Raw genomic sequence first — 23262 nt, 5'->3', positions numbered from 1 at the left:
AGAGATGCAGGGTAGGTACTAAGCAGCATAAATATGGTTAGTCAGATGGAGACAACTAGTCTTCAGCAGTGAGATCACCTTCAGGAAATGTTGTATGAGCAGTGATGACATAGCCACAGGAATGAATAGTGGGTTATTCATGGAAAATTGTCTAGAATTGGTGAGTTGAGCCTTACTGTGCTTTCCATTATCATGAAGGAAGCATTGGGTGAACAGTTCAGCCTTCCTCTTGCAAATGCAAGTCATCATGGTCACCATAATGCATCCTAGCTGCCTCTAAATGCAGGTGACCCGAGGCAGGATTATTCTCAATGAGGTATACACTCAGGAAGGAAAAGTCCCGTTAGAAATCTCAGCGCATCCTTTCCTTACCTGCTCTGGGTTTTTGCTACTCATGGGCTATGACTAAGGATGAACTACCACACCACCGAAAACAACTGAAAGCTGAGCAAAGCGATAGTGCCTAGAGCATCTGCAAGCCAGGCCGGTGAATTTTGCCCTGGGCTGTAACCCTGCATCACCCGTGGTCACTTGTGAGGATCTGGCCAATGAGATGGGAGTTACTGGGCTTGGTGAAGGACCTCACACCATCTCAGAGACGGGTAAAGAATAAGGACAACAAATAGAGACTCTTCAGCTTGAAAGGAGTGGGCTGTGGAAGTATTCAGCAGAAGAACTGAGGTGGAACAATTGTTCACTGTACTGATATCACAATATTAAAAACCCGGGGGCTTAATGAAGTATTTGCATAGGAAATTTAAAACTGAAGGCAGATCAGCCTTCTTCAGAAGAATAGCACAATTTTAAACAGTGGATCTTCCTGCTACAGGCCCTGGGAAGGGCCCAACATTGTCACGGGAGGTGCATATTTCCTCTGCGGGCTGAGTGTGCTGCACTGGGTCAGTCTCTTTTGTTGGTCTCTTGAGCTTGGCACAAGAATCTCCTCCCATGAGGTGGGTAGTAGGAGGCAGCCCTGCATCCATGTGGGGGGATGACGGCTGATGCCATTTGCCCCAGCCAGAGCCATCCCCGGGAGTACCCAGGATGAGTGCGCTTTCCCCCGCTGTGGACAGGCAATGGGACTTGGTGTTCTCACCCAGCAGAGCCGTCCTGGGGCCCGAGGCAGGATCCAGGACCCCAGGGTCCCTGCCCAGTGCTCTGCCAAGTGGTCCTCACTGCTCCCCGCGGGTGTTCCCCTCTGCCCTGGCTCCGGGGCTCAGCTGACACATGAGCATACACACTGCTGGCAGTCAGCAGCCAGATAGGGCTTCTGCTTTCATTGAACCCAGCTAATTAATCTGCAACATTGATTGCTTTTTACAATATATCTGCCCCTCATTTAACATCTGGGTACTACAGCTGAGAACAGATAAATCCAAAACTACACAAGTTGATTGTATTGGTAGCATAACGTGCAAGTCTTGTTAGAAACAACTGAGCTGCCTTTATGGTCCACAAAGGACATTTTGATTTGCTGTGATTAAAGCCTTTTACATCGCAGCTAAAAAGATTTGACCATTACCACATAACCAGGAGTCCCAGATATTTGCCTCTGGTCAGGGAATTAAGTTTCAAAGGAAGAATAATTTTTTTTTTTTCAATTTCGACCGTTTCTAATGGATCGGCACAAAAGACAATACATGCATAGCTGGGAGTGTCGTCCCCTCTCAAAGCAGGAAAGAAAAACTGCATGGATAACAGCACTGGTGTAAACCCTCAGCATCTGTAGCCTCACAGGACTTTTTCCATCTCATGCTCCACCATCATTTTCATGGCCAGCATTTAGTTCTCATTCAGAGGCCAAAACAGATAGATTTAGTAAATAAATCACAAGCCTTATAGCTGTGAAAATAGTAGCATCAGGAGGGAACAAGCTCCGAGCCTGTGATGTGACACACACTGGTATGAGAGCTCTGTGCTCCAGAAGCCACGGGATAACTCATGGGAACAGGAAGACAGCACGCTCTAGTGGGGAAATCATTAAAATCTATTAGAAAACAAAACATGGCACTGAGTGCTTCATGTGAAAGCAGCTGCTGTTTCCTATCTCTATCCACGGTTTCTTCTCCCTTCCCTGTGCATCTCCAGCCACTTGTTGCCCCTCATACCCATTAGCCCAGGGAGGGGGACGGTACCTCCAAGGCCATTCCACCTACTGTCATGTAGTTTTAGCTGATTTCTTTTTCAGTAACCAGAACTGAGTCCTTCCTGGCTTGCTGAGTGTGCTTGGCACGTTGCACGTGTGCCCGTGCCAATGTGGCAGGACCAGTTACAAGGGTGCAGGGAGGACAGCTGGGTCAGTGATGGCGATGGCGAGGTGCCCCGTAGCACAATAATTAGAGGACTCCTTCCCTCTCTCTCCTTTTCACTGTCACCCTTTGGAAAACTCCCATCTCCATTAAGAAGGAGAATTCATTACTGGTGAAACAAAGACGCTAATCAGTTATTAGTTATAACCATTAATGAAAAAGCTAATGAGGTGCTGAGATCCCCAGTGCTGACTGAAATGAATTAATCACATCTCTCTCCTCAGAGACCCATTAATCTGCGTGCATGCTGATGTTTCCCATTCCTTTGCTATTAAAGGAAATAAAAATATTGTTCCAACTTCATTTACTTGCATCTGCTGGATCTCTGATAAGCTGTAGAGTCATGTAGCTGTGGGCCAGACTTTCAACTGGTAACAAGCAGCAAAGTTCCCTTGGCCCCCCAGAAAGCCACCACAGAGAGAACTATCACTGGTGGAATGGCACACACCTTCAGGGAAGGAAGCGTTGTGCTGGCCCAGGGAGGAAAGCAAACACCATGCACACAGCCATATAAACCAGTGATTTCTCATTGCCCCTGGCTGTTGGTTTGAAATATTCCAGCTCCTACAATAACAAGAATTGAACTGCCACTAATGTCCTTGGCTTGCACTCCTCCTGAAGCAGCTCCTAGCTTTTTCAGTTTGGATCACAGAATCACAGAATCATTCAGGTTGGAAAAGACCCTTGGGATCGAGTCCAACCATCAGCCCTACTCTACAAAGTTCTCCCCTACACCATATCCCCATAATGTAATACACCATATCTCCATAATGTTTAGTGTTTAGATGAGATCAGCATCTCATCTAAATGACCCTTAAACACATCCAGGGATGGTGACTCCACCACCTCCCTGGGCAGCCTATTCCACTGTCTGACCACTCTTTCTGTGAAAATTTTTTTCCTAATGTCCAGTCTAAACCTCCCCTGTTGCAGTTTAAAGCCATTCCCTCTTGTTCTGTCACTAATTACCTGTGAGAAGAGACCAGCACCAACCTCTCTGCAATGTCCTTCCAGGTAGCTGTAGAGAGTGATGAGGTTTCCCCTCAGCCTTCTCCTCCTCAAACTGAACAGTTCCAGCTCCTTCAATCACTCCTCATAGGATTTGTTCTCCAGGCCCTTCACCAGCTTTGTTGCCCTCCTCTGCACTCGCTCCAGCACCTCGATATATCTCTCTCGTATTGAGGTGCCCAAAACTGGACACAACACTCCAGGCGTGGCCTCACCAGTGCAGAGTACAGGGATCATGTCATTCCTGCTTGTGGTGAGTAGTAATCTCACACAATTCTGGTGGGTTATCTGTGGGATGGGTGAGTAGTTGGGAACAACTAGTAACTGAGGTAGTTTCATGTAAATATCTCAGGTGTTGTTGGCATTACTTGCTCTCACACTTTAGGAAAGGTCTTAGCAGCCCTTGAATCCATAGACGTCTTGAAGTCTCTAGTTTATTTTAGTCTGGCTGGAATGGAGTTAACTTTCTTCATAGCAGCCCATATAGTGCTGTGGTTTGGATTGGTAGGTAAAACACTGTTGATAACACAACAGAGTTTTGGCTGCTGCTGAACAGTGTTTGCACAGTGTCAAGGCCTTCTCTGTATCTCACTCTACCCTGTCACGTCCCGCTCAGACGAGGGGCACAAGTGACTCAGATTTGCAAATCCCCAGTGGAGCGGACAACAAGTCGCTGAGTCCAAGCATTTATTAACTACCCACAAGGCACTAATTGAGCACATGATAATTGGCTAAGTATATAGCAAGTTGTGACAAACAATACAATATGCCTTGCATTTCTTAATGGAAAAAGGAAGAGGGAGATAGAGGGAATGGGGAAATACAGATCTCTGGTCTGGGTTCCTGCGCTGATCCCACTGGTGAGGGTTCCAGGAGGTGGCCGTCTTTTTTGCTTCCATCTGTCTTCTTCGCTTTGCTGCACTCTTCAGGCCCCACCCCCTTTCTTTCCCCCCCTCGTTTTATACCCACTTTCCTTGGGTCCATCCCCTAGATCGACCCACATACCTATGTATCCCATGTATGGGGAGGGGTAAGGTGCTTCATGGGATGATGTAATTAGCATGATCACGTTAGCCTTCATTAGCATATCGAGGGATGTGAACTTTAATATGTATTTCATGGATAATGAAGCAAAACTCATTCACCGAGCAGATGGCCCTTGAAATTTTCCCAGGTGCCCCAGAGCAGAGCCGTCCTGTCTTCACAGGGCTCCCTTCTCCAGCCGCATCTTGGCTGGGGTGAGGAAGAGGTTGGGAGGGGACACAGCCAGGACAGCTGACCTGAAGTGCCCAGAGGGTTATTCCATCCCATGTAATGTCAACCTCGGCAATGAAATGAGGTTGAGAGAGAAGAAAAAGGAGGGTTGTCTTCCAAGGTGGCAGTTGCTCAGATACTGGCATTGGTCTGCTGATGGGAGGTGGTGAGTGATTGGTTGCCTTTGCATAGCTTGAGTTTTATTCTTATTTTACCGATTAAACTGTATCTTGACTCACGAGTTTTCTTGCTTTTGCTCTTCCTATTCTCTCTCCCATCCCATGGAGAGGAGTGGGGGGTGGTGGTGGGGAAGTGAGCGAGTGGCTCTTGGGTGCTTGGCTGCTTGCTGGGATCAAGTCACAACAACATGTGTTGCCCAAAAACATAGCCACCCTAATTCACTCCTGGCCGACTTACTTTGATGCACCAAATAAATGGTTAAAGCACTACTTTTTTCCAAAGATTTTATAGAAGCTCTATTGACGTTATTTTTATTGAGCCTATCTTGACCTTTATTTCTGTTTATTTCTATTTCCTTACCTACCTATTCAAATCAAACCTTCAAATGACAGAGCCTGACAGCTTGCAGAACTTCTGCCCACAGCCAGCTCTTTGATGTCCCCAGCAATGAACAGTGATGAACAGCAACATCAGTTGCTCCCGTGACTCTACTGTGACACCACCACTGCAGGAAGAAGCTCGGTGCCTCATCAGTGTCTTGTTCACACACACCCACCCTTTAATATCTGAACATGAGGATATGTTACACAAAATCCTCCAGCACTTGAAGGACAAATAGGAGTGGAAATCACTTTCTGTTATTTTCTACCATAGGAAACCCACTCACACATATGCACAGGCTGAACACGTGATGTGGCTGCAAACTGTACGTGTTTCAAAGAGCAGCTCAGGTATGGCCAGTTCATTCAAACAGCCGGCCCTAGACTGCAGGCTTGGGCTGGGGCTGAGGGAGCAATGTGCAGCTCCCCTGGATGGTGACAGCTCCAGGAGAGCAAGGAGGGGAACACAAAAATCCACGTGGGGAGAAACCACTGTAAGGGGCTTCTTGATGTAACACTAGATTTGGAGGCTTGGTTGGGGCATCCTTGGAGGAACATCAAGGTGCTGAAGGATGCAGAGTTAGAGGCATAGGCCAGGATGCTTTTCTTACTGATTTAGTGTCTGGGTAGACAGAGAGGCAGCTGGTATTTGCTGTGTAACTCTGGAGTTTCCTATTATGTGAAAAAAAGTAACTATTGTGGGAAATGTCCTGTCTTAGTAGGAGTGTTAATGTCACAGACACAGACAAATTCCCATATGAATATAGTTATATTCTGCCAGCCACAAGTTACCTTAGAAATTAAGGAGTAAAGCAACATGCTACATTTCCTATAGGAGAAAATTAAACTGGAAACACAGAGATTTACCTCTGCATAAAAGTACCTAACCTTGGAGAACTTTTCACTGTGTGAACAATTTTTTATTTCACATTGCCTGAAGATAACAAAATGTAATGTGATCTGCTCCCTGAAAGACTGTAGGAAAGACAGGTGAAAACAGAGATTTTAAAGGTGCCAAGGGACTTCCTTGCCTTTTCATCTGTTGGGTTTAATTGCTATCCTGAATGTAAGCCATCAAAAGAACCCATGCCATGGATGGAAGCCATATTGTTCCCCTGTGGGTACTTTCTTTTTTCATTTGATGGTACAAGCAAAGTATTTTGTCCAACTCCTGTGGTCAGTCCATCTGTCTGGATGTTACTGTTGTCTCTGCTGCATGTCTTACTGGTCCCAGGGGGTCTTTAGATTGGTGTTTCATGCAAATTAATTTCCTGACAAATAATTTCAGACCAGGAAGCTGCATTTCAGTGTACTTCTTCTGAGTGGACATGAAGCAAAATGCAAAATTATTTTTAACGGCAAGCTGTTCCCCAGTGTTATTTTGCTTTGTTGAGGGTGACAGAGGAGCAAATGCTTTGCATCTCTTCTGCACAGCAGCAAGTATGAAGGTACAGAGCCAACTGTAAATCACAGGCCAGTTCCATAGCCATCCCAGGTTAGCACTTCTACTTTCTTTGTTCTACTTTCTTTGTTTGGAACAGCTCTGTGACCAGTCTGGTTATAGAGGCTCTGGGCAGAGACCAGGCTTGGGAACCTGATGTGACCTCAGACCTCTGTGCCTCCACTTTGCACTCACTTTCAACAAGTGTGATACTGGCTGGGCTGTATCCATTAGTGGTAAATGTCTCACTCATTCAGCTTGTGTAGAGCCTGGGTTGAAAAGCCAAGTGTGAAGCAGCTCCCAAGAACATGGTCCCCTGAAAGTCCCACTGGAGAGCAGCTCCTGCTGTGACCATCAGAACATTGACTGTATCTGAATAGGAGTTTCCTGAGCGGCCCTGTGATGACTTCTTGAGCTTCTACAGCCAAGCAACAAGCTTGGTTGTGTTGCAATAGGTAATTTGCATCATTGCTAGTCTGTGGAAACTGAGCCGCTTATGAGGTCCACAAGAAATAGTTAAGGTGGAGTGTCCCCAAGTAAAGCCATGGTCATGCAGATAAGGTGGTGTGGCATGCTGGAGTGACACCTGCTGACACCAGCATTTGTAGCAGAATCATCTAGTTTGGAAAAGACTTTGAAAATCACCTAGTCCAGCCATAACCTCACACTGACAGTTCCCAACTCCACCATATCCCTCAGCGCTATGTTAACTCTACTCTTAAACCCCTCCAGGGATGGGGACTCCACCACCTCCCTGGGCAGCCCATTCCAACGCCCAACAACCCCTTCTGTAAAGAAATACATCCTAATAACCAGTCTGAAACTTTCCTGGTGCAACTTGAGGCCAGGCCATTCCCTCTTGTCCTATCGCATATTACTTGGTTCAAGAGACTCACCCCCAGCTCTCTGCACCCTCCTTTCAGGGAGCTGTAGAGGGCGATGAGGTCTCCCCTCAGCCTCCTCTTCTCCAGACTAAACCCCCCCAGTTCCCTCAGCTGCTCCTCCTATGACCTGTGCTCCAGACCCTGCCCCAGCTCCGTTGCCCTTCTCTGGACACGCTCGAGTCATTCAATGGCCTTTTTGTAGTGAGGGGCCCAAAACTGAACACAGGAATCGAGGGGCGGCCTCACCAGTGCCGAGTACAGGGCTCAGATCCCTTCCCTGTCCCTGCTGGCCACGCTATTGCTGACACAAGCCAGGATGCCATTGGCCTTCTTGGCCCCCTGGGCACACTGCTGGCTCCTGTTCAGCCGGCTGTCAATCACCCCCCCAGGTCCCTCTCTGACTGGCAGCTCTCCAGCCACTCCTCCCCAAGCCTGTAGCGCTGCTGGGGGTTGTTGTGGCCCAAGGGCAGCCCCCGGCATTTGCCCTTAGTGAAACTCCTCCAGTTGGGCTCAGCCCATGGCTCCAGCCTGTCCAGGTCTCTCTGCAGAGCCTCCCTACCCTCGAGCAGATCAACACTCCCACCCAACTGGGTGTCATCTGCAAACTGACTGAGGGTGCCCTCAATCCCCTCGTCTAGATCATCCATAAAGATGTTAAACAGGAGTGGCCCCAACACCCAGCCCTGGGGGACGCCACTCGTGACCGGCCGCCAGCTGGATTTAACTCCGTTCACCACAACTCTTTGGGCCCGGCCATCCAGACAGTTTTTTACCCAGTAAAGCGTGTGCCCATCCAAGCCACGAGCAGCCAGTTTCACCAGGATGATGTCCATCTTCTAATGGACAACCTAAACTATCCATGACTAAAGTGCTTGTGTGATCATAGCAGTTAAATTAGGCCCTTAAAATATGGACCTGGGGTAGGTTCTCAGCATCAGTCCTATGAAGGGGGCCAGGTCTGTCAGTCCCAGAGAACAGGAGAGTTGAATCTCTTTTTAAGTAACTGCTTTCTGAACCTGCCTTAATTTCTCTTATGTAAATCACCTAAACACAGCTCAGATCCATCAGGAGACCAAAGGCATATAAAGTTTAAGTTTTTTGTCTGAAGAAGTCTAGAGCTGCCATAAGCTAAGCAGTGTGATACCCACCACCACGAACTTTCCAGCAGTCTGAAGCATGCATTCCTCTGCTGATGTCACCTGAGGGATGGGTGTGAGGGAAGTGGAGTAAGGCTTCATTATACTGTTATGCAACAGAGGAGGTTCTAGGAGCTAAGGGAAATATCGTGGGAAGAAGTAGCGTCCACAGAGAGAAACACCTTTGATTTGATTACAATAAAAAATTTATTTTTATTCATATCATACTGAAAAATTAAATAAATAAAATGTCAAAGAATAATTGAGTGAGATTCTCCACCATCAGAGCAAAACCCAAAATTCTTATCACAATTGATTGTGTACTCAAAGAAAAATAGGAAGAAAATCTGGTCATGGGAGAAAAAAAAGTGCTCAAGAAGAGATTTGGCTTTGGTAAGAAACATAACACACTCAAGGAGTGCTTCAGAGACTTTGCAGTGGTGACAAATACAGTTCAAGAGTTTGAAGCCTTGACATGTTGTTAAATGTTTTCCTTAGTTGTTCTTTTAAATAAAATAAACTCATAAAGTTTCTAGCAAGAACACAGTCTTCAACATTGGCATTAGTGAAATAGGGAATTAATTCTTCCCTCAGCATGATCTGTTGGTATCTCATTATTCTAAAGGCATTTGAAAGAGGAGCAAATTTGTTGAGAAACTGAGACAAAGATCTAACACAACACTCAGTTGCTTAAAGGACTCTAGAAAAAGTTCCTCTGGAATAGAAATGTGATGGCACAGACTATCCCTCATCCTACAGCTGGAGAAGTCCACTCTCTGCTCTCCTCATGCTCTGAAAAATGGACATCAGCGGTACACAGTTACTGCTTGCTGTTGGCAAGAAAATGAAATGGGATTTTCAGCTTGTTCCATGATTAAAAAATAAATCTATCCATGACCGTATGAGCCACAATGTTTCATATGTGCTGTCAGAGGCAGAATATTCGGGGGAAACTGGAAATTTAATTTGGACAGCAAAAGGAAACTTTCAGAACAACATAAGCTAGAAGATTTTTTACTACTTGCTTTGATCCCAAACTGCCATCTGTGATTAAAAAAAAAAAAAAAAATGGCATTTGGGTACCAAACTACCATGAGTTTTCTTCCAAGTCTTTCTAAAAATGACTGAAACAGCAGTGAAGCATTTCTGAATTACTGACATCTGTCCATGAGAAAAAAAAAATTAAAATATTTGAAGCTTGTGATGAAAAAAGTATCTCTAAAATCCAGCCATAGGGTGAAGATACCATTATGGTGTTCAATGGAATCTTCTTCCTCTTGAAGACGCTTTGCTTGTATTGCTATGACATCTCACCAGAAGCATATTAACAATTTAAACAGTGGGAATGCTTAAAACAAAATACAGTTCAGGTAGCAATGTTTCATTCTTTTACAAAGGACATGTCAAAGACAGTAAGCCCGTTGAATTTGACATGCCTGTGACATGCAGGTGAGTTCTGCTGGCCACAATGCTGGGAAAGGGCTTCTTGACATGAGGATCATGAACATGTCTCAGCACAAGGATTTGAAAATCCTGCCCTTTTCGTATTGTTGAACTGAAGGGTCATGTGTGTACAGTGAAGGGAGCTCAGTTCCCTGCAAAGATGTTTGGCATCCTTATCTCTTTATACACTGTGAGTTCAGTGACACTCATGCGGGTAAAGCAGTTCATGTTGGTGAGCGGTGCTGTGGCCCAAAATAGGGATATTCCAGCTGTCAATGTCATTGTGCCATGAATTTCTGTCTCGGAGGGGAGCTCACTGTTAATAACCAGCATGGAAAGACAAGGGGATAAATTTTGGACTGGAGCACATCACTGGTCAAAGTGCTAGGCTTTCACCGAGCTCAAATACTCATCTGCTTGGACATGCTGCCATGACTGGTGCATGACTGACGAGTTATTTAGATGATGGGTTCTAAATTGCCACAAACCCCAACCACCGTAATCCATAAAAAATGAAATAAGACATTTTTTCAAAACCTGATCTAAAGTCCTTTGAAGTCTGTGGTAAGAACTCCATTGCCTTCCCAAGAGCTGAGAATGGATCAATAATCCATGAATTCTATTTTCATAATATTGGGAAGAAAAAGCCATTGTTCTCCGTTCTTCACTACCTGAACTTCATTCTTAGATTTGTACTTTATCTGTCCTTGAGGATTAAACACGTTGATTCCAGCAAAGATTTGTGGCCATAAAATTTCCAGTGTCACTTCCCTCCTCTCACTGCCTAGTAGTACTGACATTAATACACTCATTCCTCCAGAGATGCACATAATTTTGAAGTCTGGCTTACACTGTAGGATCAGCTTGCGTAGATTGTGTCCTTGTAGATGCTGTTACAGGGTAAAAGATTCCTATTGTATTACTAGCTGATATCCCAACCCATGATATTTCTTCGATTTCAGATAGAGACCTTGTGAAGAGATACCACTTTCTAACTTTGTAAAAAAATAAGAAAAGTTTCCTTGCAACGTTTGGATATTTTCCCATAAAAAAAGGTAAAAGCTACCTTTAGAAATTATTCTTGTTTGTGTTTGCTCAAATACAATATAGGAGCTGTTACTATGGTATTTGACTACAAAAGTATACCACATGGAGGCTAAACTTTGGTTAATTTTCCCCCCTTTTATAAAAAAGTTTAATTTAGCATTTGTCATCTTAAAAAAAAATCACATCTGTTGCACAATTATAAAAGGCACATATAAACGACTGAAAGAAAAAAGTCCACTTTCCAACCTTAAACTGATTAAATAAAAATTAACATTCCAGAGTATTTTCCACCAAAAAAAAAAAAAAAGAAATAAAAATTATATATAACCAAAGAAGACAAACAAAGAAGTGGCTAAAAAGGCCATTTTTTTGCTGGAGTTTTCAGTATTGTTTTCTATCTCATTATGGCTGTATAGGAAGTAATATTAAATAATATATGTCAGAGATGATTTGATCCATATTTTCTAGACACTATCAATTCAGAATGAGGCAATGGTTGAAATATTTACTACTCCAGGCAACTTCATCATGTTTTTCCTTAATACAGCATGAAACCAGAAGTAATAGAGGAAACAGAAGAAACAGTTCAAAAAGATCAACAGCAGAAGTGAATTCATTTCTTTGAGGTAATCCTTACTATGATGTTCACAGCTGCCCTAGTGGGTCTCAAGTCCCAGAAGTTGTCTTCACTCTTCTTTGAGGATCTCCTGCCTTACCTGAGGAAAGAACTGACACATAAACAGCAGTTCCTGTGCCCAGGTTTCCCCTAATTGCAACAGGGAGATCTTTCATCAGTAATTCAAGATTCAAGCCATAGAGCCTAAGCAGAGATTCATTTATTCCCACTACGGATTGGTAGTTCCCAGCTATCTGTAGATAGGAAATCCCGTGCAGCGTGGAAGCCAGTCCTTGGCCGAGCTCCCTGCAGTGAGCACTGCAGCAGTGAGACGCTCTGGATCCACCGCAGATTCACGCGTTCAAACCTGACTGGCGCCCAGACCATCCTCACTGAGATTTGTTCTGCTGCATGCTGGAAATTGCAGCCCTCAATTCTCCCCGTGGCCAGGGTCATCTGCCCTTGAAAAAATTTATTTTTTCAATGGAGGCAAGAGTCAAAGTTACATTGAACTCAAAATCCCCGTCATGGACACCTGTCTTCCGGAAAGCCCCAGCTGAAGCGTTATTTTCCCAGTAATGGTGCCAGTGTCCTTTGCTGTCTGCTCCAAAACCGTACACATTCACCTAGGAAATAAGAGAGAACTAGTGTTATGGCCTGGAAAGCAATTGGTCTTCATCTGAAATGTTGAAGAAACTCTCTTGATTCAAAAATGGGCAGCAGTACCTGAGGACTTCAGTGGTGTCCCAAGCTATTCTGCTGCATGAGATGACACAACCACGGAATAACACCCCAAGGCCTACTCAAGAGACATTAGATCCTAAGCTATTGCTGAGACCACCACCATACCTGAACTCAGACAGGAAAGGAATTTTCCATCCATGAATTCTTATTTAGCAATATGGAAAACACCTTCCTATCCCTGAGCATGATGTTTGGCCTCAGGAGGTCAGTGGCTTGGGATGGGAATCTCCACTTTAGCTGATTAAGGCCACAAAGAGTGGAAACATCTTGGTTTTGTTCTTAGTCTTCAAAATAATGAACCATGTCAACCCTCACATATATGCTTAATTATATGACATCTGCAAGCACTCCAGAGGCAGATGGACATTATGTTCTTTGTGTGTATATACACCTATGGTCTTTCCTCTTCATTTAGCTCATTCATTGATGGCTATGCCTGTCTCCTCTGGTGGTAAAAGACCAAACATCACAGTTAATTTATTTAAACTGAGAGTGGCAATATGGCTGGGTTTGAATCGTCATAGCCCACAAAACCAGCTCCTTAACTCACCTGCACCTGGACCCACCCAAATATGAGATGTTTTTATATTATTTTTGGTAATGTCAGAGACTTGCTCATTGACTGCTTACTGGAAAACAGGCTCTACCCAAGCTGCCCATTCTTTCTGCCAGCATCATTAGGAGTAGTTACATCACATCTCCACTCAACACAGGCCTAGGTGACAAAAGCTCTCTTTCATCATCAGATCCAGTGTCCAGGCCAGGGATTTTGCCAGCATGGTGATTTTCATCCCCCATGCTGAGAAGCCCATTCTTGATTTTGTAGAGCTGACCTGGACTTACACTAACTTGCTAAGTTTCCAATCACCTAGGAGCACCTCACATCCCTCAAGACAGAGAATTTCCTCAGGTAACTGCTGGAGCAGCAACATTTTTTATAACCTACTGTATAAACCCACAAGCTTGGGTTTGAAAATAGACCATCTGCATTCCCCAGACTGGCTTATGTAAGAGGTGGTCATCAGTTCTTCAGGTGAGATTACGTTTAAGGTTTAGATATCCAACTGGAGGTGCCTGAGCATCCATTACAGTCAGTGGTGATCCAGGCAGCACAGTCAGTGGAAACCAGGCAGTGATCCTGCTCCACTAATGTCTTACCAGGAGGCTGATTTGCTGAGTCAGCCTCTTGGCTCCACTGATTAGACAGATAAGACCTCAGTGCAGTTGCCCAAACATAAGTGCTATTTGAGGTGTCCTTTAGTAGTCAATACATCTACTTAAGGCAGGCAGATGTCACACAAGGCCAGGAGATTCATACTTTTCTGGCCTGGCAGCTGGAGGCAGAGGGCATGCCCATAGCAACACCATTGGCTCTTGGTGCCTTAAGAGTGACACAAAATATAATTGGGACTTCTGCTAATAAGATGGGCACAGACACCACATTCAGATGTCTTGATAGCAAGTGTAATCCCACTATTTGTGTTTTATTCCCCTCAAATGCATCTTAAACCTTAACAGCTGCTGACATTAAAAAAATCCACCACTGTCAGTTGAGCGTATCTGCATGTTACTGAGGACTCTGCATCTGTCTGAAGAAGCAAACCGCAGAGAAGATAGAGGATGGGAAAAAAAGGCTGAGAGAGTAGCCAGGGCATGTTCCTGGCACTTCCTTATTTTTTGTCCATATTCCCAAACACAGCCAGACTTTACCTCGTCACATACGTGGAGTGCCAGCATCAAAGACAGAAGGCCTGTGGAGGGGTATCTCCCATGATGCTGGAGCCAGTTTTCGTAGACATATTTCATAAAAGCCGGATTATAAACCAGGATCTAGGCAAAATTGGAGAGAAAGACTCATTAGTAAAATACCCTGGGAAAAAAAAACAATGGTAGCATGTCATCCTCCAAAGGTCACTTGTGTGGGGAGTGGAGGATAAAGGAATAATAGTTATTCCCTGAGGGGAGCAGATGAAAGGGAAAAAAAAAGTCCCATAGTTAACTGCATTCAAGAATATTTCTTATATGTAGCTGCACATGAATACTCCTTCCTTGGTGATTTCTACTGAAACCAATGGGTATGAAATGTCACAGGAGAGAAGAAAATTAGGCATTCAAGTCTCCCTGTATCATTCTGTTGTAACGCAGGTGAGCTCTGGGAAGTTGGAGGCCTGAGCAAGGCAAGCATAAGATACCATGCCAGATTTCACAGAATCATAGGATCATTTAGGTTGGGAAAGACCTTTAAGATTGTCAAGCCCAACTGTAATTTGTGTGGAAATGTAAGATTGACTGCATTTTATTTGCAATATGACAACCATGTCTTGGCAACTCCTTAGGTACAGATCTAAGGAAACCAGGGGTCAGGAAGCCTATCAGGTTGCATCAGCTGCATTTCTCCTGTTTCCCAAACATGCTATTTTTCTATACTTTTTTTTTTTTTTTTCTTTTATAAGACATAAATTGCACTTGGTTATTTCCTGGGGAAATTATGAAGCCATCTAATAGAGACAGAGAACTTAAGATCAGACCTGAGTGTACAGTCAGTCCAAGGACTGGTGGGAGCCCTTGGTTTCAACCCCCTTCCCTGAATCAGGTGAAGAGACGCTTTTCCCTCCATGCTGTGTTTGTAATTAGAGTGACAGCATTTGAGTGCTATCTGGTTAGCTGCAGGGCTTTTCCTTTTACAAAGTCAGAGGTTAATTGCTGATATTGTATCTGTGTGTAATCGCTTCACACAGCGTGTTTTACATTGCATGGTGTGGGAAGAAATACAAGCTTCTCATGTCCCTGCTCCTCAGGAAGCTGCTGCATATCGCCAGGCGTACCCTGGGCTGGTGCTACTCAACTGTGACATGAGTTTAACAAATTGCTGTAGTGCATCTTACAAGGGTTTTGCAGAGGTTATTATGTTCCTCACAACAGGTCGGGATGAGCTAAGTGATTATTTAATACCCCCTAGAGGTCCACCGTTTGAAGCACAGGGATATAAACTGATACTAGTTAAAGGTCTCATGTGAAGCCTTTGGCAAAACCTGGCCTCCTGAATAAAGGACATGTGCTTTAATCTGTAATTTGGGGCTCTGGGGCTAACATATTTTACCAGCCCTTGAGACATTAGGAGCCTGAGCTTCTTTGAAAATCAGCCTCTCCAAAGGCTGAGAGAATGAGACACTTATTTTGCTGGAAAGTCTATGGAAAAGGAAGTGGTTTTTTCTCTCCCTACATAACCTGCCTTGCTTATGTCCTAAAACCATGCAGCTACAACAACAAAAGTCATCACATGGTGGCTAAATGTCCAACATGGGAACGACCACCCTGCCCCATGGGAAATCCTGCCTCCAGCAGTAGGACATGTCTATCAAACCACAGCATACTTGGGCAATGAGTCAGTTATGCATATGCACTCTGTTCTGACTGTTGTAGGGTGGGCACCAGCTTTATCCATTTTTCTTAGACTTTCTCAGAGAAGTGAGGTCCTGACTGTCTGCCTTCTACACATTCACACTATGAAATAAAATGGGTCAGAGATATTTTGTTACTCTTGAGGGAGTGGCATGGCACAGATCATGTCCACATTTCCCAATTCTGTCCCTGTGCAAAACAGGGAATATTCCCTGGTCTGTGCTATCCTCCAACCTTTGCTTGAACATTACCTGGGAGAGTATTAATACACCCAGGATAAAACCAGCACGGACTTGGCCTGAGCCCAGTCTCCAAGCTTGTTTAATTGGTACAGGTAGTTATTACAGCTGCAGCCTAAGAGCCTTCCCCAGCTGCCATTGACGTTATCATGAATTCTCCACTGACTTGCAAACACACAGCTTTATTTGTTCAGAGTTCACTTAGCTCCTTATTACAAGGAACTGATCAGGGAGTGAGAAACATCCATGGTGTTCAAGCAGTCAAATTATTTAAAAAAACCTCTAGACTCTCTACAGCTCAGATTGTTGTTACATCCAGATGACTGCAGTGGGTGGGAACAGAGCAACTGCTGTTGAGAGTGAGCACTGTTGGCCAGTGGTGCACCTTATATCTCCCTGAGCAGTACCAGAGGAAGCAATGCGACCTCAGAACAGCAGCAATGCAATGGCACAGTCGCAAGAGCAGTTTCTTTCCAACCTCAGTTATTTAGTGGTTGATCTATGGCCTGAATGGCACACAGAAGCTAAACCTTTAGTTTACTTGAGCCTTGTAAAATGTGTGTGTTTTGGTTGCAGTTTTTATGAATGTCAAGGGGTTTCCTGGGTTCTTGCAGTCTCCCAAAGAGGCAAAAGACCTACAAGCAGATTAGCAGAACAAAGTCACAAACCAGCATTGCTCACCTTTTCTTTTTTGACTTTGATTTTCCGTGGAACTGGAACATATGTGCTGTTAAAAGAACAAAAAACCCACAACAAGATTAATAAAAGCCCAACATACCAATATTTGAATGTATTTCCAAAGAAAGAAAGACTATTCTTCATGTACAGTAATAAATGCAAATTATTTGAAAGTAATAAATGGAAGTTGTTGTAAAATGAGGCTGTAATTAAGTAATATGGCATGAAAAGAACCGAGCTGTCACTGAATCAACTTCATAGCAAGCCATTACATTTTTCAATTTTCAAGTTAATTATTGACAGTAGAACACCAAAGATTTAGCTGACAATATACTGTAGAGCCAATATTATGTGGAGCCCGTGACTTCTGATTCTTGAATCATGACTGTTGCAGTCTTTGCACTTTGATGATGGGAAGGTCTTTCCATTTTAATTTCATGGCAGAAAAATCTTTTCCCACTAGGGGGAGACTTTTTCCCTCCTAATACTTGTAGGTACTGCATGATTTTCAGAGTAGGTGGTAGTGGAGTTCATAATTTCTGTGGTTATGTGCAACTCGGGCATTCCTAGTACACAGCCCCTTGCCTGCCAGCTATTCCCCTCCTCCCCAGGGGAACGCTGAAGGCTTCCTGCAGTTCCCAGTATCAAACTTCCAAGTCATACCTTATGACTGGGTCAAAATCACGAGTCATGCCTTGAAAACAAAACCATCTTTTTTTCCCCATATCTCATGCACAGTGCCTGCTGGCATTGCACAGCTCATCATGAGTGCTGTAAGAAAAAAATCTCCGAGTTTGTTTCAAGAAAAAAAATTCTAGTGAATTGGCCTTGCAATTGGAGTATATCCCAAAATACACCCTGCATACTTTTTAGATGGGTTGCGGTAAATCACTAAAGCTTTCCATTAGTTCCATCTAAATGCTTTTGCTTGATTTTTGGTAACAACAAGGTTCCTGTCATTAAGGTTTAATTTCTCTTTGAACCATGGATCATCGGCACTTTGAAACATTAAGTCCTCCCAAAGCAGTGGTGAGCTAGCAATGTCCTCATCTCCTTCTGGCCATCCCTGACCTGCAATCCCTGCTCTAGGCTGGATGCAGTGGGAGAGGTGGTGGGTGTGCTCCAGCCCTCCTGAGATGTGACACAAGATGCTAATGGGGAAGGGGACACCCATGCAGACTTTTTAATCTGCTCTCAGCAAATCTGCCCTTGCATCTCCTTCCCACGTCTCACCTTGATAAGCAAAGTCAGTAGAAGCAGGCTCAGTGAACCCATGTCCTTTTTGTGGTTATGAAGGCAAAAAGGGCTTCTTTGCTGGTAAAATCTCATTATTATATAAATAAACAATGACTCTTTTCTAAAAAGGTGATGTGGAGGAAACAAGGGGACCATATTACATGGACATCTAGCTAGGCACAGTAATAAACCAAAGAGATCAGTATGCAGTGTTCAGGACAGTATTTGCAGACGACTCTGATCCAACAAGGAGACTACTGTAGCTCTTGTCAGATGACAGTCATTTTAATCATGGGATATTTCATTTTTTTGGAAGCAATACCCAAGTCCTGATGTTACTTGGCTGCAGAATTTCATACAACTGCACAGAAAGTACTGGCACACTGATTAAAAACAAATGGAGACCTATGCTATTATGATCATGTAAAACCTGGGCTACATAGCAGCCAGGGAGTTAGTGACTAAGTACCACACTGGAGCAGGACAAAGAGTGAATGAAGCCTGTCATGAAGGTGGATACAGGTGGAATACATATAATTTGGAAAACATTTGCTATAAGCCGCTTTTCAGAGCTCTAGTGAAGTCTGCCATCATTACTGGCCACCTTGTACAGGATATTTACTGTACCCTTGACCCAAGTGGAAGATGTGGAAACGTTAAGGAATACAAAAATTGTCCTTTGCCAAACCAAGTGGAGGTACATGGAGCTTTTTTTTTTTTACTACAGAGATTCCTAAAAGACTTGCAGAAGGCAAATTAAGGCAACTAGGCTATATATATGACTGATGAGGGCCTGAAGGTTTTCTGTCCTAGAAGGCTTTTCTTGATCTTTTCTGGGATAATGCTCAGTCTCAGAGAGTAACTTTGAAATGGGACATCCATCAGTCAAATGGGACATGTCTGAGAGAATCATTCAGCTATCAATTCAATCTAATATTAAGGCCATCTGTAGTTTGGCTTTTGTTTTGAACTGTAAAAATTGCTTGAATTATTCTACTACTGGGAGGAGAATGATTAATTCACGGGTTTTGAGTCTTAGGAGATTATTACTTCATTTGAATGGGATACAGAAAATTAAACATTGTGTCACAATCTAACCAATACAGGATGTTTATCTTTTTCAATCATGAGTGCACTTCGGTTTTAACCTAACCTCAGTTGATACCATGCAGCCTGTGCACAAGACATGGTGGCCACACAGGTCGGGGTAAGAAGGTGAGTATTTCTTCTCTTCTAAAATACCAAATTTCAGATAGGCTTTATTTTTATTTCATACCTTCTCCTCTTTACAAATGTACACTCAACAATTTCCTTACACACTGTATCTGACATTGTGTTTAATGAGTGCTCATAGGTTTATTTTGCTAGCCTAAAATTATGTTACATATATTGTTATGATTTGTGTGCTTATGGTTTTCTGGTTTTATTATTCCAGAATGTACCAGCTTATTAATTATGCAATTTCCCTGCCTTGAGCATGGCAAAAAATCTTAAAATACTGGTATTTCTTCCATGTGGTTAACTACTGACACGCTAATTTATACCAGATGCTTGCCAAGCCCATGTATACAATCTAATTATAAATATATAATATATCCTGTAATTTATTAAGAAAAGATGTTTTTCCTTTTCCAGTGCTGTGACTGCCTTGTCGTCAGCCAGATATCTCCCTGATAGGCTAAAGGCTCACTCAACTTTACTGTGGCAACCCACTTGCTGCCACTTCTGAAGGTAAATACTTGACAAAAAGTAGAGAAGAGCTTTGCAATCTGGGCACAGAGCAGTGACAGTGAGAGAAACACAGATGCATGACGACAGCCGGAACTGGTTCTCTGTGGGCTCCTCTTCCTAGTGCAGGCACAGATAGAACAAAGATGCAGCAAGGGGCTTCATTCAAATGACACCGAGGGCAGCTGGGAGCTTTCCATTACTTATGATAGGATTTGGATCCAGGCTTAAAGGCAGAGGTTCTCCATCTTTTTTAATCAATACAGCTTCTAAAAGGAAAAAAAACCTAAGTCTTGCAAAAAAGGTGATATTTTTTAGCCAGTTTTCTAAGTGGGATGATTTTTCCAAGTGTGTCCTGAAGATGGATTTTTTCAAGACAATTTATGACTGTATATACTGAGTGCTGGTGGCAAAAAAAGGTAAAAAGGCACGAAACCAGATTTATCACAAGAGAATCTTAATAAGAAATGAAAAGAATCTAAAACACATTTGTAAATAGATGAAAAAGAGAAGAAGAAATAAAACTCCATTTGTTGACGCATCAAAACATTTTAAAAATGCGAAGTAGATCTTATGCCCAGTTATCAGGGATATACTTTTCTCAAATTTTTAATCTTCTGAGACTCTGAAATTGGGAAAAAAGTTGAAATGTCTTGAAATATTTCTCTCTGGACTAAAGTAATCTGATCTACTCTTGTTGTCTATGTGTAACAGAGTGCCACTGAGCTATCCCAGAAGGCTGTGGTTTTGCATCTAGTAGATAACCTCACACACAGTGCAAATGTCACGTATTTCATTCTCTGGATTAGGAAAAGCCAGCTTAAAGGAAGGGAGAAAATCTGCCAGCAGGCATCCAGAAGAAAAATTTCTAGTTCTAGTGCTGCCATAAATGTATTAAGCTGGACAACATTTACTTCTGAAAGCATTCATAAAGATGAAATGGAGAATAAATACCAGCACGGCACATTACTGACATGTGAATTTAAGGCTAAGGCGCACAGGTGACACACAAACCAATACTGTCTCTTCTGCACGGCTCTTGATCACATTCCAGCAGGAAAACCAGACCAAACTCCTGCCCAGGGGACGATGCTGTGGATGGGGCACTGAGTGCTGCAGTCTGCTTCTGCTCTCACTGCCTTGTGTGAGCAATCTGTACATCCCTCTGCCTCCTTGTCCTCTTCTGCAAGTGGGATAACATATGTTGGAAGACTACTTGGCCACCCAAGTGTCTCAGGTAGGATAATCCAGGTGTCTAGGACCACTAAACACCTGATTCTGCAGATGGCTTTCTGATGGGTACATCTGGGTACAGGCATGCTCACTGCACTCACTGTACTCCCAAGGGACCACAGAGGAGGAAGGATAAGCAGAAGCCCAAAATGAGGCACTGAACCCCAAAACCCAGGAAACCACTGCTCAAACTGGCTGTCTCCAGCAGCAAAAACTCCCTTTTTAATTTCTCTTGAGACCACTGTGTGGGGCTGTGAAAAGCTGGATCTTTGCCTCAAACACTGCATTGTAACATTAAGCTTTTCCTAGAAAGCAAGTGTTCAGGACTGAACTTTGACCTGAGAGGGTCCGTAAACCTCCTCTAGGCCTTATCAGAAGCTGGTATTATTTGCCCAGCATGAGCTTTTATCTCCTATAGCAACATGAGATGCAGGAGCTCCCACCCCTTCAGCCTGCCCTTACTCACAAGTTGATGGTGCCTGTGGTGAGAGCAGTGACAACCCAGCGCAGGTCCAGGGTTTTGAAGGGGATCAGGATCATGCTCACATTTTCTGCCAGCTCTTTGTAGCTCTCGGGGTAAACAAAGTGGTGAGTGGTTTTGCTCCCAACATCTGATTCGTAGCCAGCGGTGGGGGCACGGTTCATTCTGCAGCCCAAATGTAAGAAGTGAGAGAGTGAAGAAGAAGGAGACAAATTAGGTAGGTACAAACACATGTAAATCTTCCCCAAATCATTTGCGTGAGGTGGCAGGAAAGTGTTCCCACAGCTGAGTGCTGCATGCAGTCTCTTCAGACAGCCTTGACAGAATGTAGGGATCCTCAAGCAGGCTGAAATGTCCACCACCCATGTGGATAAATTAGCAGCAAATGAAAGCTCAGCTTTAGTGTGGTATTTCTTGGACTGAATGGGAGTGTCTACCAAGCAGGTGTATCTCTGAGCACATCCCTGCATTTCTTTCACAGTCAGCAGAGAGCTGGTCAAAAAAAGTGGTTGAGTCCATGGAAACACATCTCCTTTCATCCTAAAGCTGCAGCCTCCAGTAGGTGAGAAAAACATTGCCCTGAAGTCCAGCAGCTTGACATATTGCAGTTTCATTCTCCCCCATCTGTACAGGTGTATTTGAATGTCTAGGGTCAAGGTAACAAACCATGTTATGTGTGATAAGAAGAAGCAAATTTTTTTAATGGTCCTCCCATGAAAATGCGCCAAAGCCACACTGACAAATACAGGACCTGTTGCTTACACATCATTTACTCAAACCTTACTTCGTAGTATGTCCTCCAATTTCATTACATCTACTTAGGGTCACTCCCTACACCATGGTGTGCTTTAGGTAACTCTGGGGTCAGTGCTTGGAGATCTGTCCAGGGGCCACCAGGGCTCAGTCAAAACATGCTGGCCAGCAGAGCTACCTTGTGTTGGGTGTACCTGGGAACAGAGTGGGGGTTTCTGAGCTCAGGATTGCAGAAATACCTCTACACTTGTGTTTACTTCTGAAAGCAAATCTGGGGACACATCAGCAATTCCTTCCCTGATAAATTAGTTCCCCACTGGTAAAGATGTGAATGTTTCTGTGGTGCAGCATAACACAAATTAGAGATCCCCGAAGTGGCTCTGACTGACCTTGCATGAATCCATGGTGCTGTGCAACACCATGGAAAAAAAAAACCCTAAGCTGGCTCTGAGGAGAATGGGGTTTCTCTGAAGTCCAGTGGAGTCTTCTGCAGAGACATTAGCTCAGCTCCTGGCAGAAGTGCAGGGAGGACAAGGAAGGATGTAGCTGATGAGGTGATGAGAAGCATCGTACATTGCCAGACAACATGCTGCCCCTGTCACCGATAATGGGGGAGGTAAAATCTATTTAACAAGTCTATGCCAGGGTGTGTTACTGCAGTTCTCCCCCAGGTGAATTAGTTAAGTTTCTTCTAAGTCCCTCAAGGAGTTATTAGCATAGGCAGAACAGCCTGTCAGCCCGTGTGGACTTACTGAATTATCCTCTTCCCTGCCAGCGACCCACATTGTACTGTGTAGAAATACTAATACAGCATGAGACTTACTATGTTTACTATGAGATTAGTCAGTCTAAGGTATAAATATGGGGTTTTCTTTCCATCAGGACAAAGGCAAGGGTGGCATCTTGGTTATGTTACTCACAAGCTGCCCTCAGGTCTATGTATTTTCCCCACCATCTGTGGTGGGCTGCCTTGTGTGACATGGCAGAAGGCAGCATTCACACCCAGACTCGGCAGGAAGGACTCAGCAAGGATTTCCTTCTGTCATGAAAGTAGACAGTTAAACAAATAA

At 43.9% G+C, this 23262-nt stretch overlaps 1 protein-coding gene across 5 annotated transcripts in view; it reads right to left on the bottom strand.

Moving 5' to 3' along the window:
- Window positions 1-8786: 8786 nt before the first annotated feature.
- ST3GAL1 (ST3 beta-galactoside alpha-2,3-sialyltransferase 1) overlaps window positions 8787-23262 on the bottom strand; it is an 85087-nt gene continuing 70611 nt past the window's right edge. For all 5 annotated transcript variants that reach the window (XM_074898398.1, XM_074898399.1, XM_074898400.1 and 2 more), the window contains 4 exons: window positions 21425-21604; window positions 16765-16810; window positions 14153-14272; window positions 8787-12324 (listed from right to left, as the gene is read on the bottom strand). In XM_074898398.1, coding sequence (XP_074754499.1) covers window positions 12151-12324; window positions 14153-14272; window positions 16765-16810; window positions 21425-21604 — 520 coding nt within the window. In that variant the 3' untranslated portion in view covers window positions 8787-12150. The remainder of the gene's footprint in view (window positions 12325-14152; window positions 14273-16764; window positions 16811-21424; window positions 21605-23262) is intronic.

The sequence above is a fragment of the Athene noctua genome, chromosome 2 (genome assembly GCF_965140245.1).
Source record: "Athene noctua chromosome 2, bAthNoc1.hap1.1, whole genome shotgun sequence".
In the NCBI taxonomy this organism is placed as follows: Eukaryota; Metazoa; Chordata; class Aves; order Strigiformes; family Strigidae; genus Athene; species Athene noctua.
Note: the sequence above shows the minus strand (reverse complement) of the source record. Positions and strands in the feature narration are given on the sequence as shown.